This window comes from Strigops habroptila, chromosome 3, assembly GCF_004027225.2.
Source record: "Strigops habroptila isolate Jane chromosome 3, bStrHab1.2.pri, whole genome shotgun sequence".
Taxonomy (NCBI): domain Eukaryota; kingdom Metazoa; phylum Chordata; class Aves; order Psittaciformes; family Psittacidae; genus Strigops; species Strigops habroptila.
In genome coordinates this window covers 88,931,190-88,948,409 of record NC_044279.2, presented here as the reverse complement: position 1 = coordinate 88,948,409, position 17,220 = coordinate 88,931,190, and the positions used below count along the sequence as shown (strand labels likewise).

The following is a 17,220-nucleotide window of genomic DNA, read 5'->3' as shown; positions in this document are numbered from 1 at the left end:
TCAGTGCAGGCTTCAGGCTTAATGGGTCTTCATATTCCTGATATTTTGAATTTACTCACTTCCAAGTGTAGGATAATCAAGCAGCAGATTGATAACATCAATGTATTATGCGCTGGTAAACTTGTTTGGGCAGTTCTCAGCCTTTTGTGAATAACTTTCTCATTTATCTCATCTATTTTTACTTGGCTAGTCAGTTTTAACATTAAGGTAGCCATGGTCTTAATGCTCTTCTCTCTCTCAGGATGCCCTCACCTTCTCACACCCTTGGAGAAAAGTTCATTTCTTTAATGGCCAATTACTAAAGTACGCATATACATTTCTCTGTCAAACGCTTCACACCTGTTAGCTCCAAAAGAAGAGAAATAACACAATATGTCTTTCCTGCACCTCCCGCATTTCTAAAAGCAAGTAACAAATAAAATGAAAGATAATTTTAATTACACACCTTAATACATATTAATTTCACAACCTTTTATGGAGATTTAAGCGATGGGAAACAATCAAGTACACCGAAGCATCAGTAACCTGCTTTATGGAACCAACTAGTAAATCTAAAAATATTACTACTTTTCTCTACAAGAAACAGAAGCAAAGAACTTCACAAAAACCACCATGAAGACGATTTTTTTTCCGATCTCTTCATCAGCAAACCTGCCTACCTGCCAGAGAGGGTCCTTCTGCTCAGGGAATAGTTCAAAATACTTGTGAGCCAGCTGAACTGGAGGAAGAGTTTGCAGTTTCAGGTTTGTCCAGGTATGAACAAAATTGGCCAGGTTCACAAAGGTGTATAATCCCAGGCGGTCGTTTCCATAATTAGACAAATGTGTCATGAAGATGCTAATCTTTAGAAACAAAATAAAGAGAGCAGACATTGATTCTTTGCATCACTAGATGGCAGTGTAACCACAGATAACACCAATTTAAATTGCCTTTTGCTCTTCGTGCTGCAAGACTTTGATCACGTTCACATAGATCTTGCTATCCTTGCTCTTTGTTGAATTACATCCTCCTTCTCAAGTCAAGTCAATGCAATCAATGAAGAAAACCGGGGGATACGAGCTCTGTGTGAACTAGATTATACAATCCTACCGTGGGGTTGTACAATATTTACATAATGTTTATGTAAATTCACCTAATGGAGCATACAACAAAAACAATACCCACAGGATTACTTCAAGTGGAATACAAATGTGATATTAAAAACGTGAATTTTGGTTTTGTGGAAGAGTGAAGAGTCAGAGACCAAGAGGACAGCTGACCTCTATTGCTGTGATTTACATCTCATTGCTCCAAAGTTTTGCAGGACAAGTAGCACATCTCTTCTACAAAACTATTCTACAAGCACTGGGCATACAGTCATATATCATATGCAGAAAGAAACAAATAAAATTTGAAACCTAACTGAGTACTTTCAATTAATTGTGCCTAAAATAACGGCTTATCAGTTGTAAGGCTACTTATAGTTGCTCTTTTGACACCTTACTGTGAAAGTGCTACTCGGATAAATCCTCTCCCCTACATCCTTTGCTCCAACTGCACTCTCATGCTCCTAACAAAAGCAATACCTGCTGTGAAGGTTTCTCACAGGAAGGGCATGTTTGGCTACACCTAATCATGCCAATGAGTGGAGCAGGAATACACACACTGCAAGGATGGTCTCTCAGGGACTGAGGAAGGGCTGAAGACTGACACCTCTGTTTTGCAAAGTGATCCATTTTCAAAGTAGTATCTCACTGATGAAAGTCTGTTCTTACACTAAAATCTGCAAATGCTTGTCTCTAGCAGTGACTTTTTATAAGTTTTTTTTAATAGAACTCTCCCAAGATAAATTTTCCAGACAAATTTTCATTAAAACATTAGAAATGTGACTCTTTTATAAGTAAATCTGCTAATGCCACAAATGGGCAATTTCTATTTAAAGTAAAACTTGATGTAAGCTACTTTAAAAAGAAAAAGGGTTATCATGACCATAATTGTGAGATTAGTTCAAGAACTGAAGTTAATCTTTTGTAAAGGAATTCCAGCCTTCCATTTCAAAAAGGAAAAAGAAAATAATTAAAACACAGAATCTACAGCTGTATTCTTTTGTTTCAGAATATTTAAAACACTGGCTTGCTTTGACATTAAACGTTCAAAGCTACTGAACTTCTATTTTTGAAGACCTAACTGTACCACTACAGAGTACTGAGTGGGAATTCACATTCTGTGAATGGACATAGAAAATGTGTTTTATTAATAGTGTCTTTTGGTGACTCCTCTTGGCTTATAAAGGCAAGCTGAGGGCTTCAGTTTGTCTGACTCAAGTAAAATTGGAAGATATACACTGCTAAATTATTAGGATACTATTATTCTTTTCAAAGAGGACTGAGTTGAAAATAACCCAAACCCTCCCCGTTAAGTAACCAATAATAAACATTTTGCCATTTTACCAGACATATAACCATTTCAAGTTTCCTCTTTCATTTCAGTTCTCAAAGCAGTAACAGACCAGCTATAGGTCTACATTGTTCTCAATAAAGATACAATCGGAGGGTTTCCACAAAAAAGGTTAACTTGTTTTCTTGACAGCCTCTTTCTTTCCTTCACATGGGCTCACCTCTGACATTTATAACACCAGTTCACGTCCTGGCAACTCTTTACCTGCTAACATCTACAGCACTGCCATGGGAGAAAAAGCAAGAGAACTTGGAAGGATTGCTAGTATGGGGAACACAGGCATTATTTTTTCCCTGAGGAAAATATGACTGTAATATGTCAGAGTGAAGACTGAAAAGTTGATTGGATATAGTATCATGAATAATTTCCAGCATATGAAACTGTGTCAACAAAGGGGGAAAATATATCATAAACCTCAGTTCCCATTTTAAAGGTGTTGTTGGTTTGGTTGGTTGGTTTTTTAACGTTAAATTGTTAATTATTTATCAAATGCTGGTAAATCTTGTAAAGAAGTCCATACTTAGTGTGACTATATGGCATCAAAAATATTACAGATCAGCTGAAACTATCTTCCAGAAAAATCTGAACAAAAGGTTTCCCCCCTGTTGACACTGTACAAATTCCTAGTAAAATCACTACAAGCACCTGTGTAAAATTAGTCAACTACAATCCTGTGCTTTACAGAACAATGAAATATTGCTGATCCAGGGCCCAATTCACCTGAGCTTACCTGAGAAGTACTTACTTTTGCTTTCAGCTGCAAAAGGTCTTTACAGGCTAAGCTAGCAGCCTGTGCAACTAACCGGAGTGCGATGATGCAACGGCCTCATTCCCATTAGTCTGAGAAGGATCGTGAACCACTCTGCACACCAGGGATCCCTGTGAGAGGTGGCTTACAGCACGCGAGGCCAACCTGGCAGCCACTCTCTCCTACTCTAGGGCACTCCTGCGAGTTTGTTCACAACAGCTACGCAGCCATGGCACTGGGAGAGATGTATAAGCTGATCCTCTGCTTTCCCTGGCTACAAAGAGAAAATGATATCCAAGTGCCATTTTGAGGGACTTCACCTTGGCGCTGGCCCAGCTGCAAGGGATGGTGTGTTGCTACCCACTTCCCTGCTTTCCCACCAAGCTTGCAGAAGGACGGAAATGCGTTATCATTACCCCTCCATTTGCAGGTGGGCAGTTTCACATCAAGACAAAACATAATTATTACTTTTTGTCTTCTGTATTGAGTTATGATGCTTTGTTGTGCTCAATCATCTCACATTCTGTTTCTTTCAAACAAGTTCTAACTAATGAGAATGATTACTCTTTCTGTGTCAACTAATAGTTAGCACGCTATGCTATTAAATATTTATTCTCTTAAAACCACACTTCAGGAGATATAAAAAGAATGCTTTGTGGGCATCTCACATGACCAGATCTAGTAAATAACACTATTTGTTCAATAATCTTGAACCTCTGGGAAATGCTGTAAAATACAAATAGAGTTTCATATATTTCTTCATTCCTTCTTCAAAAGAGAAGCAGCTGTGAATGGATTTATATTTACTCTAACAAGCATTTTAGCCTCCCTTTCAGTTAAAAAGAGCTTATTTGACTTCATTATTTCCAGGCCTCTTCTGAAATAATTTCTTTCAGTGCATCTCAGCATTTTCTTTATCTCAGTGAGAAAGGATCACCCTTTTTAGTGGTTCCTCATAAACAAACTATCATCTTGGTTGCACTTCAATGCACATTCTCCACAGGATTTAGCATCTTTCATGAGGGGACTGAAAAGAATGCATGCAACTTTTAAAATGATGGTTTGGGACTAAATCCGGCCTCCGGGCAGCAGCTCCTTTCATGCTCCCACACATTTTCAGATCAGAAGAGCAAAAGCGCTTTCCTGTACTCTGCTTTCTCGCAGAGTCTTATACGCAGCTGTATGACCTACTCCTTTCAGCTTCCTCTCAGCATTTCTGCACTCCTCCTTCCCCAGAATGAAAGGGCAGAGGGCTATTTCTGTTTGCTCTCCTTCCCAAGCCCTGATTTTTTTTTTCAATTCTGACTAGTACTGCAGACGTGTGGGGAAATGAGGACAAGCACTCAGGTGAAACAGCCTTTATCTTTCTGAACGCTCGTTATATGCTGCATATCTCCTTACTACTACAACCTTTCTCAATTAGAGGTAATAGCTTCTAGGTCAAGAAATTAGAGTTGAGACTGCGACCGAGTCGCTGCTATTCAATCACGCGTATCAAGGAAAGATGAACCAGCATGATCTAACTTACATATCACAAACAGAGAAAACAATAGATGCTTGACAAACAACTCACACAAAATGAAAAAAATGCAACAAGTTGCCCAGTTTCTAGCGAGGGATGTTATTTTTACAGGCTGGATTATCTTAAAATATACTGACCACTACAAAATCAAAACTACTATGATGTTGCACCTATTAGAATTATACAGTAAGGGCACGACTAAGCGTCTGCAGTCTTGACAACTTGTTGGTTTCCTGACAAAAACAGCCTGCCTCCCAAAGTAATGACATTACCCTTTATTCCAAAGCATGAGAAGCCTCTCTTACCAGGTTTGTGCAAGGTTTGCGTTTCTGGTTTCTTCCCCCTCAAGTCAAGTGGTCTCTATTTTTTGGAAAGACAGGGATGAGAGAAACCATTCAAGGATAGTGGTAAATACTTCCCCCCCCCCCCCCCTTCTTACCAAGTTCCCTGTGATGGTCTAGAAAGTTGAATTATGAAGCTTCTCTTTGTTGGGACAGGAGTGATTTGTGGTAAGCAAGACTAACTGCTCTGATGGAAAATAGCAGAGTGGATATCTTTGTGCTGGGCAACCTGCAAGTATTCCCAGTCCGTTACATATACCCTGATAAGCAACATGTACCTTGCTCCACATTCAAATTCTATTTTACACAAACATTTTGCAGATGAACAGATTGCACTTATACCCCACTATTATTATTCTTCATACTCCTTTTCTGCTTATACCTCCTGAATGGCGTACTGCATCAGAAGACTTTTTGATTTAGTTTCAGTTACAGTAATAATGCAGGAAACAAAAGAAGTGGCGATGTCTACAGCAGAGTGAAACAAATTAAGCACAAAAGCCTCTAGCATAGTGACAAGCCTGTAGAACAGTAGTCCACTAAGCCAGTGGTCTCCAAACTTTTTTGAGGGCGCACACTTATCTGTAAAAATTTTTTGAGCATGCATGCCCAAGGTACGTATATTTATTTATAAGTCATATACTTGTAACACTGAAGCTGTAATATGTATTATTCTCCCACTTTGGAGACTACTGCACTAAGCTGTCAGGTTTGGACCACGACCCGAAAGCAGAGAGGACTCCCTTTTCGGAGGGCAACTCTACCTTCTTCGGCAAGCATCAGGGAAGGCAAGGAAGGACTGAGACTTGCAATGACACTGATGCTGTTAAACAGATTTATTATCATTTTGGCATTTTAAATCTGGAACTAGAAAAGTTGGTATAAGAAAAAAATGGTAATAACCACTTATGCACTGGGCACATCGTTTTCTTTTTAACTGTGTATAAATTTATTGCAGGCAATTGAACTCAAATAAATTCATATTATTAAACCAGTCATCAAGGTACTTCTGTCATGAGCACTGTGTCACCCTCCAATCTGTGCAACAACGTTAAAAAGCAATCTTGAGGCCTCCCAACTCGATGAAGTTAAGCACAACACTTTAAAATGAAGTTAAATAACTAATGACAAATAATTAGGTGATCTCTGCTAGGCACTAGAATCAGATGCATTACCAATTTAGTATATTGCTGATATTTTAGCTACTGAACAAATGTTTACAGGCCACAAGAGTACATCTAACTCTCAGAACACCTATATTCCAATTAATTTGGCATTGTGCAAACTCTGCAGTTCTGATATTGTCTCTGTGTTACTCTGAACAGTTTTGTTTCAGGTACACAGAGACTCGCAGCTGGTTTTGCTCCATTACACTAACAAAGTGATAGAATAATGAATCAGATTGCAGTCTATGCCCTATCTATAGTTGAAAGTCTATCTACAGTTGAAAAATATTCCTTTTAGACCTGTATACTACCAGAAAAGCTGTGTTCAATTCCACCACTGTGATTCCAGCTTGCAATCCCAGCTTGCAACTCCCCAGGCTGTCCTGCTGGCTTCACAGCTGACATGGATCTGTCCACTTGCAGAGACAGCAAGCCAACTAGATGAATTTGATTTACATAGCAGTGTTTCCACTATAAATATAATTCCACTATATAAATATAGCCAGGGAAGATGTAGAAGAAGAAACAAAATTGCCTATTTGGTGTAGTTCTGAATTATTGATCTGACAGGAAACTCGAGTTTATTTGCAGCTGTTGCAGAAACTTTTTTGCCTTTCTCTGTAAATTATGCATTACCCATGTTGGCAGTACTGTCCAAGAGACTTGCTCCACTAACAGCTGTAAATCACTTCCACAAGGCTTTCCAGGGGAGAAGAAGAATAATGGTATCTTAGAAAGGTAAAGTTTTCTTATTGCCCAGAGTTCCAATGCATTTATTGTACACTGTTACAAGGGATCACCTCTAATGAGATAGGTAATCCTGTCTGCTCCACAGCCTTTCCCTGCTGCCTGTTTATTTAGGATTTTTTATATTTTGTCAATTCCACCCACAAAATAGCAGACTCTGTCTCAGTGATTTTTGTAGAACAGCTAGGAAGGCAAGGAATACTTGTGTTTTGCAGTCAACCAAAATGTTAGGCAAAACACAATTCCTCCCCTGCCCCAATTCACGGTTAACTCCCTAAACTATTGCTGGAATTCCCAAGAGTTCCCAAAATGGGCACGAGTGGACAAGGATGAGATGACAGGGGGCTGGAGTACCTCCCACATGAAGGCAGGCTAAGAAAGTTTGGGCTGTTCAGCCTCGAGAAGAGAAGCTGCATGGAGACCTCAGAGCAGCCTTCCAATATCTGAAGAGGGCCTACAAGGATGCTGGAGAAGGACTCTTCATCAGGGACTGTAGCAATAGGACAAGGGGTAATGGGATTAAACAGGGGAAGTTCAGGTTAGGTATATGGAAGACATTCTTTACTGTGAGGGTGGTGAGGCACTGGAACAGGTTGCTCCAACCCTGGCAGTGTGCAAGGCCAGGCTGGAAAGAGCCTTGGGCAACACGGTCTAGTGGAAGGTGTCCCTGCCCATGGCAGGGGGGTTTGAACTAGATGATCTTAGAGTCCTTTCCAACCCTAACCATTCTATGATTCTATGAAACTGCTGCCTTTCTCACTCACTCATGAGGTGGACCAAGCCTGCTGATTTGAACTAGCACTGACTATTCATCTTATTCAGGGTCACATAAAGATACAGTTAAGTTCTGCTGATGCTCACATAAATCCTCTAATTTTTAGTGCTAAAGGAGATAATTCCCCCCCTTGCTGCAAGTCAATTAGCTTAATAGCAGCTCTACTCACTGTAACTTGGGAGAGGTAAAAATTAGAGGAAAATACTACTTAGGACTAAATGCATACTAAGATTACAATTATCTTAAGATCAATCAGACACAGGGCCTAAAACGTTAACAGTCTTCGCTCTTGATCAGTAGTGCTGTAATCATACGGAGAACACACAGCTGGCTATACATTAGTTTCATTGTTGGCTGTCAACCATTTGAAGGCTTTCACCAAACTCCTCTTCACAGGGCATTTTCCCTTTTCTTTAGATCTGTAGACACACATTACTTTGTAATGAAGTGTATGAACTGTATTCTGTTCTGTTTTTCTTGGGGGCAGAAAAAGTATAGAATGTTTTCATGAACTGTTATTTTCCTTTATACACTGACCTTGTAAAATAGCAAAGCTCCCGATCTGTACCTTCAATAGTTCAAAGCATATTTTAGGACTGGGTTATGTGTGCCTTCTACAAAGTTAAACTGAGACACCTTAACTGATGCTACTGGAAAAGAAGCAACATACAACATTGTTTTAGACCACATCTCTCAAATTGCAGTCTTCTATGAAGAAAAATTTGGTATACTAGATTACTTGGATTTTAGAATCGAAATATACCTTCAATATCATCATTTAAAAACTAAATCACAGATTAACAAATTGGAAAAAACTTTAGGAATAAAATCTGAAGAACTGGTAGAAAGCAGATGAGAGATACTCCGTTTCATACTGTTGATCTGTTTCACTAATTATTGAAATTTTACACTTACAAAAATAGCAAGTTTTCCACATTAAAAAAAAGAATAAAACTAGTAGATGTGTCCTGTGTTTGGCCTGTTTATCTAGTGCAGTATGCTGCCTACAGAAGCAGATGGCATCAGAGGTATGTAAAAGAATAGTACAGGATCCTCTACTGCTGGGAGAGGTGTGAAAAAATCCCCTATGAAAGTCTTCCCTGCTTTCAAGAGTTACATAAAGCATAAGTTTATATGGAATACATGTCTTAACTACTACAGGGAAGAAAATCCAACCAAATTTAATTCTTCATTTCAAATCTTCCTAAGTTCTTGGTGTCAAAACCACTACCTTGAAAGAAGATCTTGACACAATTCTCATTAAAATGCTCATCTCATTTAACTGGGTATCCTCTGGTTTTCTGTTTCGAGACAGCTAACCAGAGTTTACTGTCTAGGTTCTTCATGCAATTTCAAAGCTGTTTCCATTTTTCATCTCTTTTCAAATATAATCAATCCTGATCATTTTGATTTCTCATCACACTGGAGTCTTTCTAAGTCCTTCATAGTCCTCTTCATTCAACTGCTTTCAGTTCTGCATGTAAGCTTGAGTCTATGAAGCGTTCTAGATGAACGTGTACCATGGATTTCCACAACTTTGTTATACAACTCTCTGCATCATTTTCAACTCTATTCCTTCCACAGTGTGTCAATGCCTTAAAGAATAAGTGACATTGATATATAAGGGATTATCAATATAATGTGTTATCCATTTTTGAAACTAAATATCTATGTACTCATTGTTGAGAATATTATTTTGCTGACATTGTAATCATTCCTAGGTAATGTTTCTTCTTCTTAGCTTTGCATCAGTGAAAAATAATGTTTAGGAACTGCCTCGTAACACAATTTTTGCATCCTCTGAAAAGCTGTGTGTTTCACATTAAGACATCCCACATATTTTAATGAAAACACAGAAAAGCTTATCAAATCCAAAATGCTACTTCATAATTAGATAAATTCCTAAAGCTACTTCAGTTTTCATTTTAACGCATAAATCTTTGCCCAACTCTGACTTTCACGTAACGGTATAAAAACGTATGTAATACTTACTTAAAAAAACCAAAAAACAAAGGTGTGAACTGTAATCTTGAAATTGGTTACATGCCAGGTTGATGCTTATAACTTTAGAACGTGTTTATAAGCAGATATTTAAAACCAGATACATCATCTTTTCAAAGGCATTCCTTAAAAGGATTACAACAATTTGTCTTGGGAAACATTTGCCCCATATTAATTTATGGTTGTATTTAGAAAATAGTGCATTTAGCTTCTATTCTTTTAGCCTGTATTGTGTTTGGAATATCACAGTTCTCAGAACTAGGTGATCATACAATCTACACCACAATGCACAAATCAAAGACCTGATTGTAATATATAAAAATACATTACCATACTCACATTCAAAGATGTTAGGCAGGCATGATCAAACTTATTAATACCAATAACTATGATTGTTTCACTGCTTATCTTGTCTTCCCCTCCCCCTCCCTCATTCTTTTAATTTGAAAGGCTTATGCCTCGAACAACCATATTAAATTTTGCTTTTTCCCTACTGTTGTAAAATAGTAAAATAGTTTTTGGCGAAGTTGTGGCTGTGTTTCAATATGGAATACAGTTTGCATTGACTCAAAATGTTACTCTATGTCTTCCCCCCAGTGTCATTTGTTAAGCTATTAGTTAAAATCCATATATTGCCAAAACTGTTATGGTACCAATACCCTCCATACAAGGAATTTTCCAGGTCTCACCTCTGTTAACATGCTGTGCCTGAAATGGCATCTATCGCTAAAGTTCGGACTGGGACTACTGCCATCCTCTAGAAGGGAGACAACACGTGTGCTGAGGAAGTGAAGTTTTATTTCCTAATTCTGCTATGTGAACATGTAAAAGGCAAACAAACCACAGTAACTGCTCTCAAAGAACCAAAACTATAGTCTGAAAGAAGGTGATGCTAGAAAAATAGACCTGCACATAAAATGCTCAAGTAGCTGACAGAAGCTTTTTTCCTTTGGACTTCCATTAAATTATGAAAGATTAAAAAAGGGCACAAAAATATTTAAGATATTATTCCAAAGGATTTCAGTGGAAATATTTTTTTGTTCCCTTTGGTATTCCTAGTGATTTGGAATCCTAGTGATTACATTTGTATAAAATGGGTAAATTTATTTGTATGTTTCATTTGGACTTCAGATGAAAACCTCCCCTAAAAGCCTGTCTTAAAGGACAGTTTTGATGCCACCAACCTAATCCCGTCCCATTTTGGAGTAGTATACTGTTCTCTTATGTCAGTAATTCTGTAGTTTCACAGCCTCGTTTGTTGTTTATTCTTCTATTAAAGACAAATTAAAGGTTAATTAGACATATTAACTGTGTGGTCCGTTTATTTGCATCCTTTCTTCAAAGCTATTATGAATCAGCACTTGAAATTCTCAAAACAGAATTAAGCACATGCACTCCTTGCTTGCAACTTTCTCAAATCAATGAGTGTTCCCAACATTTCTGAATATAAATTTGGCAAAAAAGGAAAACGGACTTCACCTGAGGTACTCATCTCATAGTGGTCAGTCCTTAACACTTGAATTCTTATCTCAGGGTTCTTATTTTATGCAAAAGTAGAGAGCAACATGAAAGGCTGCTGCTACTACTGCATTACTGACAAAAAAGTCAAGAAAAGTAGAGATCGTCCTTGTATAACTGACAGAATATATATATAAAATTAGACCTTGAGTTAATTAACTGAAAAAGCAGAAGAGCTCACTGTGACAAATCATTACTATTTGGGAGATGCAGCAGATTAGCCTTGAAGCATTCAGTAATTTCTCCTTTCACTATTTTTCTAAGAACATTTCAAAAATCACACCGTACTTACTGGATTGAGAACCACTGTGAAGAACAACTCTCCTCCTTGAATACTTTTGTCTAGTTCCTTTGGGCCTCCAGGATACTCTTTATAGAAAATTGTGTGGGTGAATAAGCCACAAGTTTGCCTAGGAAGCACCTGAATTTATGGGGGGGGTGGGGGTAGAGGGGTGGGAAATCAAGATGAAGTCACAAAACAAAAATATTTATGCTTTTAATAAGATAATAAATGCCATGTAAGTAACACATAACTGAAATTGTTCCTTTGTGGTAACTGTTGGGCAGATTTCTCATCACAGCTTTGCCAGAAGTTGATCATGATCTAGTTGAATTAATACACTGGCAGATCAATAAATAGCACCTACTGAAAGAAACAACATTTTTATTATCAGTGAAATCATAATGTCCAAAAATTCATCACATTTTGTTTGAAACTGGAGATTGATCTCAATTAGTAAGTTGCAATTCAGCAACCTCCTAAAACTATTTTGTCTGTAACACCTGATCCTAAAACCAAGTATCTGAAGTCTGGTCATCAAAGATTTCTAAAATCTTAAAATAATTTGAAACTTAATCCAAACTAATGTCAGTCTATATTGTATTGGTGTTTTGTTGCTGGGGTTTGGTGGGGGTTTTTTGGTTTGGTTTGGGTTTTTTTTTGGCTTAGGCATCACCACCAGTAATAATTCTACAGTAACACATGATGAATTTTGCGGGTAATGCTCACATTATAATAAATGCACTTCTCATTCAGCTGTGCTAAGTTTTGTATGGCCAGTTGCAATATAAAGTAGCATAAACAAAAATATTTTTAAAAACATGCAAAGAACAAGTCTTTTCAATAGGAAGAGCTGATAAATGCAGCTAGGTTTTCCAGCAGAACTTAAAAATATTTTCTGTCAACTTCAGAAAATAATTTGCTGGAGAGTATTGCAATCATGTCTATTTTTCAAGGAAAATCAACAGCTGAGTATTGATGTTCATGTATAATTCTCAAACTGGGATTCATCTCAAACTTTTTAGGTCAATTTAAGACATTCATTATATTATAGCTTAAACTTTTAAAGCATAAAAATCCCTTACTTGACACAGACTGTAGTTTTGTAGACACTCTTTATTTCTTATAGTTTCATTTCTCAACATCTTTTTTGTGATGTACAGTATACCGTGACCACAGATCATGAATTCTGTATTGCCAGAAAATGGAATTTGTATGTTTGCTATAAACTTGCACATGCTTTTTAAAAACCCTTGGATTTCACTGATGAAATATGAGAACAATTCTTCACAGAGGCAGAGAATGAAGCTGTACTGAATGCGAAATGCTCTGGCAAATCTTACACAACAATTTTACTGAATTTATACTGAATATATTCATCACTATAAGCCTGAAGATGTAAAATATTAATGCATTTGCCCTGGAGAACTTCAGACTCCCAAACCAGGTGGTTTTATACGGCTGTGATTAGAAATAGATTTTTGGCCCTGGTGTCCTTGTGTTAAATCTCATTATGAGTCTTCAAATGACATGTTTTTCCAAAAATTTATGAAAGATATTTTGGGGCATTCTGAGCCCATCAGTCGACTTCAAATGCTTCACGCCTCTGAGCATATCCACAAACCCACTATTTCACATGCAGCTGCTGCTGTAGCTCAAATCCGTATGGTGTCAATTTTTTTCCTGGCTGTCTGGGGGTCATGTTAGTTTGCTTCATCAAAAAACTGATCAAAACTTTTAAATATTATTATTTTGCTTAGAAAAGACGTATCCCTGGTAACTCGAGGACAAGACCTCAATTCTGTTATAAGCCAAGTGACAGTCTTGCGCTAAGATACTTGACCCTCCAAAACTGCTTGGTGCAGGCAGAGGTATAACACAGTACACACACTAGGATCTTTCCCATTCACCGCTCTCCTGCAGACTCCAAAGAAAGTTAATCAAGAACATATCATCCAGTATTTCGGAAAGTTGTTTTGAAACACTTCTCAGACAAGAACGACAATATGTGAATCAGAAATAGCCTATGCCCCGGTGACCAGATGGTATTGGCATAACACCTTCCACAGTTGTGCACAACCCCTTTTGGCAAATATTGCTGTCAATGAACAACGCTCTGTACAAATACAGAAGAATTGTGTGACTTGACTTGTGGCTACCTCAGCAGAGCAGTTTCATAGCCTGGAGGGGGGTGGTGGTGCATGTGTGCCTGCTTTTCTTCAGCCTTCTGAGTGTTTGCCCGACATCCAGACTGATTGCCTGGGCCCAAAGGCTAGCTGTGAGGTTAAGCCACACTGTAAAGCATGGTTCATATTTCTGCATGGCAGGAAGCAAAACAAGGGCAACTGTGCAGTGTTCAATGCAAGAAAAAAATATTTCTGCACCAAGATCCAGATTCTCAGATGGCATAAACTTGCAAAACTCTTTTGCAGTTAATGGCACTATGCAAATTTAAAACCTGCTAGAAATCTAACCCATAGTATTCTGTTAAAAGATGGAAAGTTGACTTTTTCTTTGAGATGTCTGAACATGTATTAACAGTAAGACTAGAACAGTTAGCAGCCTGTTAACTGTTAACAGCGGGGTGCCTGGAGGCCACGTTCATCAGCAGTAACATAATCAGCAACAGACTGATTTTAATCAACAAGATACCGTCAAATATATCTTGCTACTTACGCATAGCAATATGTGCTTCTCATGATGTGAACTTTTGGGATACTGTGCTTTTCCACTTAGAAACAAATTCTTCATAAAATGGTAGAGTGGTGGTAATATGAACATCATAAATACAACTCACCATGATATTTTTGTGGATGAAGCCTCGCCTATACCGTGCAGGCTTCAGATGTGGGTATTCTTCTGTGCTGGTAACTCTGATATTCCAGACCTTTTTCCAGGCATCATAGAGTTGAACATGTACTGGGTAGACTCCAGAATGGTGTGGAGCCACTGCATAGCCCAAATCAGTTGGAATACCATGTTCCTAAAACACAGCAGAACAATCACTGATCAAAAAATTTAAGGAACTTGATGTTATGGCATTTCTTGAATCCTTTGTTTGTGAGAGATCCAAGTCTGAAATGCAAATAACGGTGATATCAAAATATGCTGATATGTAAGGGACATGGAAGGCTGCATGGTAAGATGAAACACAGGATTTTAACACAAAAGCCTTTTTAACAAATATTTTTGAGTATGTAGGGAAAAGAGATATAGATGTATTTTATGTTGATTTCCTCAATCTATATTAAACAGAAAGCTGCATTCCTTCAAGTTCTTGCAAAGAATTTACTTACAAACTAAGAAGAATTCAGAGAGAAAATTACCTGGCACATACTCAACACAACAGGTAGCATTTGGTAGTTACAATTACAAAAGTGTGATTTCCATTACGCAATTACTTAGATTGTTAGCTTAATTTCATAGAAAGTCACTGCATTTCCTCTCTAGTTCACTCAAAACATAAAACCATATTCGAAAACCAGCTTACCCATGCTAGCGTCATTTTAAAAAAGGAGAAAAGATAACCACTTGTGAAATTCTGGGGATAATAGGCAGGTGCTGTACACTGGCAACCCCTTTTGTAGTACACCACCTATTTTTCAGACTCCTGCATCTATCTTGTTTACATACTGATCTTGCTAGTATTACATTTTCTTGACACTCAATATATTTTCTTTCCAGTTTCTGGTTTCCAACATACTCTAATGAATTTTGACACCTTTTCTCCTTTCTTACAGGTTGCTTTTCAAAAGAATGGTATATAGCAGATGTTTCTTTGATAGTCTGATTAGCAGAATACACTGTCCATAAGATGCTATGTTGCAATGATTTAGGAAAACTGCCTGTGCACAATCTCTGAATTCTGTTTAAGAGGTTTTTATATTGATTGTATTTGTATGATCATCTTCACCATATTTTCTAATCATTCTTTGTGCACAAAGGTAAGAGTTGGTTGATACTTGGGTCTATTCCTTTGTATAAACTAGTTACTAAAGAATATGAAAAACGCTAAGTCTTATCTCAAGGAAAAACGGGTACATCACCTTTAGTAAAATCACCTTTCTTCACCTTTTCTGGAGAAGAACTACTGCAGGAAACCTAATGTACAGGACTTGAAAAGCTTAGATAGTCAAGATTCAGTATTAGACATATCTGTTATAATTTAAATACGACAACTTTCCTAACAGCTCAAAACAAAACAAACTCACAAAGCAGCATTTGCTTCTGCTCCGGAGTAACATGGGAAGTAAGACTTTAAAGATGTGAAAGCTGCAAGGGAAGAAGGCTACTCTTTCCTCATTAAAGGGCTACTTTGAACCTAGTGTAATTGTGTGCTCAACAGACAGATATGGTTTAATCACAGTTGAGAACCCTAATTTTTCTGTATTTAAAAAACTGGTGAAATTATTATTTCCCTTTAGCAATTTATGGCACACATAAGAGGGCATAATATTGTACCACCCTGAGGCTGGTGCAGCTTTTGAAATTCTTGTAAGGCTGTACTGCTCCTGCGTAAGATCTCAACACCCATCAGTGACCCTGCTGCACCCCCGGAGCACATCGTCTGCTGGTTTACAGCTGGGGCACACTATGTGTAATCTGTCAAAGTAGGAACAAGTAAGATCTGGCCTATCGGGTTTACTGCATGGGGAGATAAAGAATGGATACGCCATCAGTTACACTGCTTTACACTACTTTATGCCACCACAGGTTGTCTCAATTCTTCCTTTTATCTCTTCTACTTCCCTTAAGCATGCATAAACATTAGAAAGAAAAATCTTTACAGAACACGTAAGAAATTGCGTTCTCTAATGTCCCATTTAATCTTCTTCATTTAGCTAGAAACAAGTCTGTTTTTTAAGGGGTATTCCCCTCACATTTTACTATATGCAGTAATAAATATGTAATTAAAATCTTTCATTCTAATTATGAGCCTATCATCTTGAATGTATTAGTGTCTCCATTATTCCTTAGTGACTGTTATTCCTGAGTTAAGCATTTCATACACATTCAGTCTAATGCATGAGGCATGCACAATTTCAGCCTATTTCAAAAAAGCACAATACTTATCTTTGTTATTAATTTAAATGCTTTAAGCAAATGAAACATAATGAGTAGCTTCATGTCTATATGTCTATACATAGTTTCAGGCACGAAAAGCATTTAATGTATCTGTAAGTATTAAGAACATTGAAAGTGGTGAAGAAAAAAGAAATTTATGACATTACCTAAAACAGGGCTGAATTTTATTTCTGAAGCTGACAATAGAAAATTAACTATTTTCACAAATTGTTTTTATGTAATATTATGGTTTCTGTTATGCTGATTTCCTGAGCAAAACATTTAGAGCAAAAACAGAGGTGCAATAAACAAAGCCTGTGGAAGCAACTGATTTGGAATAAGGAAACAGGTGTAAAGAACCAGAGGTCATCGTGTTCATCTGTATTAGACTGAAAATAATTTTACAAAGAAATCTAGGATACCGAGTGTATATTATTCCTCCAGGGGAGGGTCAATAGCTATTATCTCCTTCCATTTCTTTTTCTAAATGTAATGCTAGTTGCTTTTCTGACTTCCACTGAAATATGTGCTGCAATACAAGAAGAGAAAGGAGAGAAAAGAATTCTAAATATAAAATGAAAATATTTCACACAGGGGTGTACTCTTCAGTGTCAGTGATGCA

General features: G+C 37.5%; 1 protein-coding gene across 4 annotated transcripts in view; it reads right to left on the bottom strand.

Moving 5' to 3' along the window:
- The window catches only part of LOC115604886 (bifunctional heparan sulfate N-deacetylase/N-sulfotransferase 3), a 65,405-nt gene that overhangs the window by 18,437 nt on the left and 29,748 nt on the right, over nt 1-17,220 (bottom strand). For 3 of the 4 annotated variants that reach the window (XR_003990433.1, XM_030478438.1, XM_030478437.1), the window contains exons 5-7: nt 14,332-14,517; nt 11,547-11,675; nt 660-842 (exon numbers count right to left, since the gene is read on the bottom strand). Coding sequence is in view for 3 of the 4 variants with exons in the window: in XM_030478438.1 (XP_030334298.1) it covers nt 660-842; nt 11,547-11,675; nt 14,332-14,517 (498 nt within the window). In the remaining variant the exon portion in view is untranslated. The remainder of the gene's footprint in view (nt 1-659; nt 843-11,546; nt 11,676-14,331; nt 14,518-17,220) is intronic. The other variant, XM_030478439.1, reaches the window with a different exon arrangement.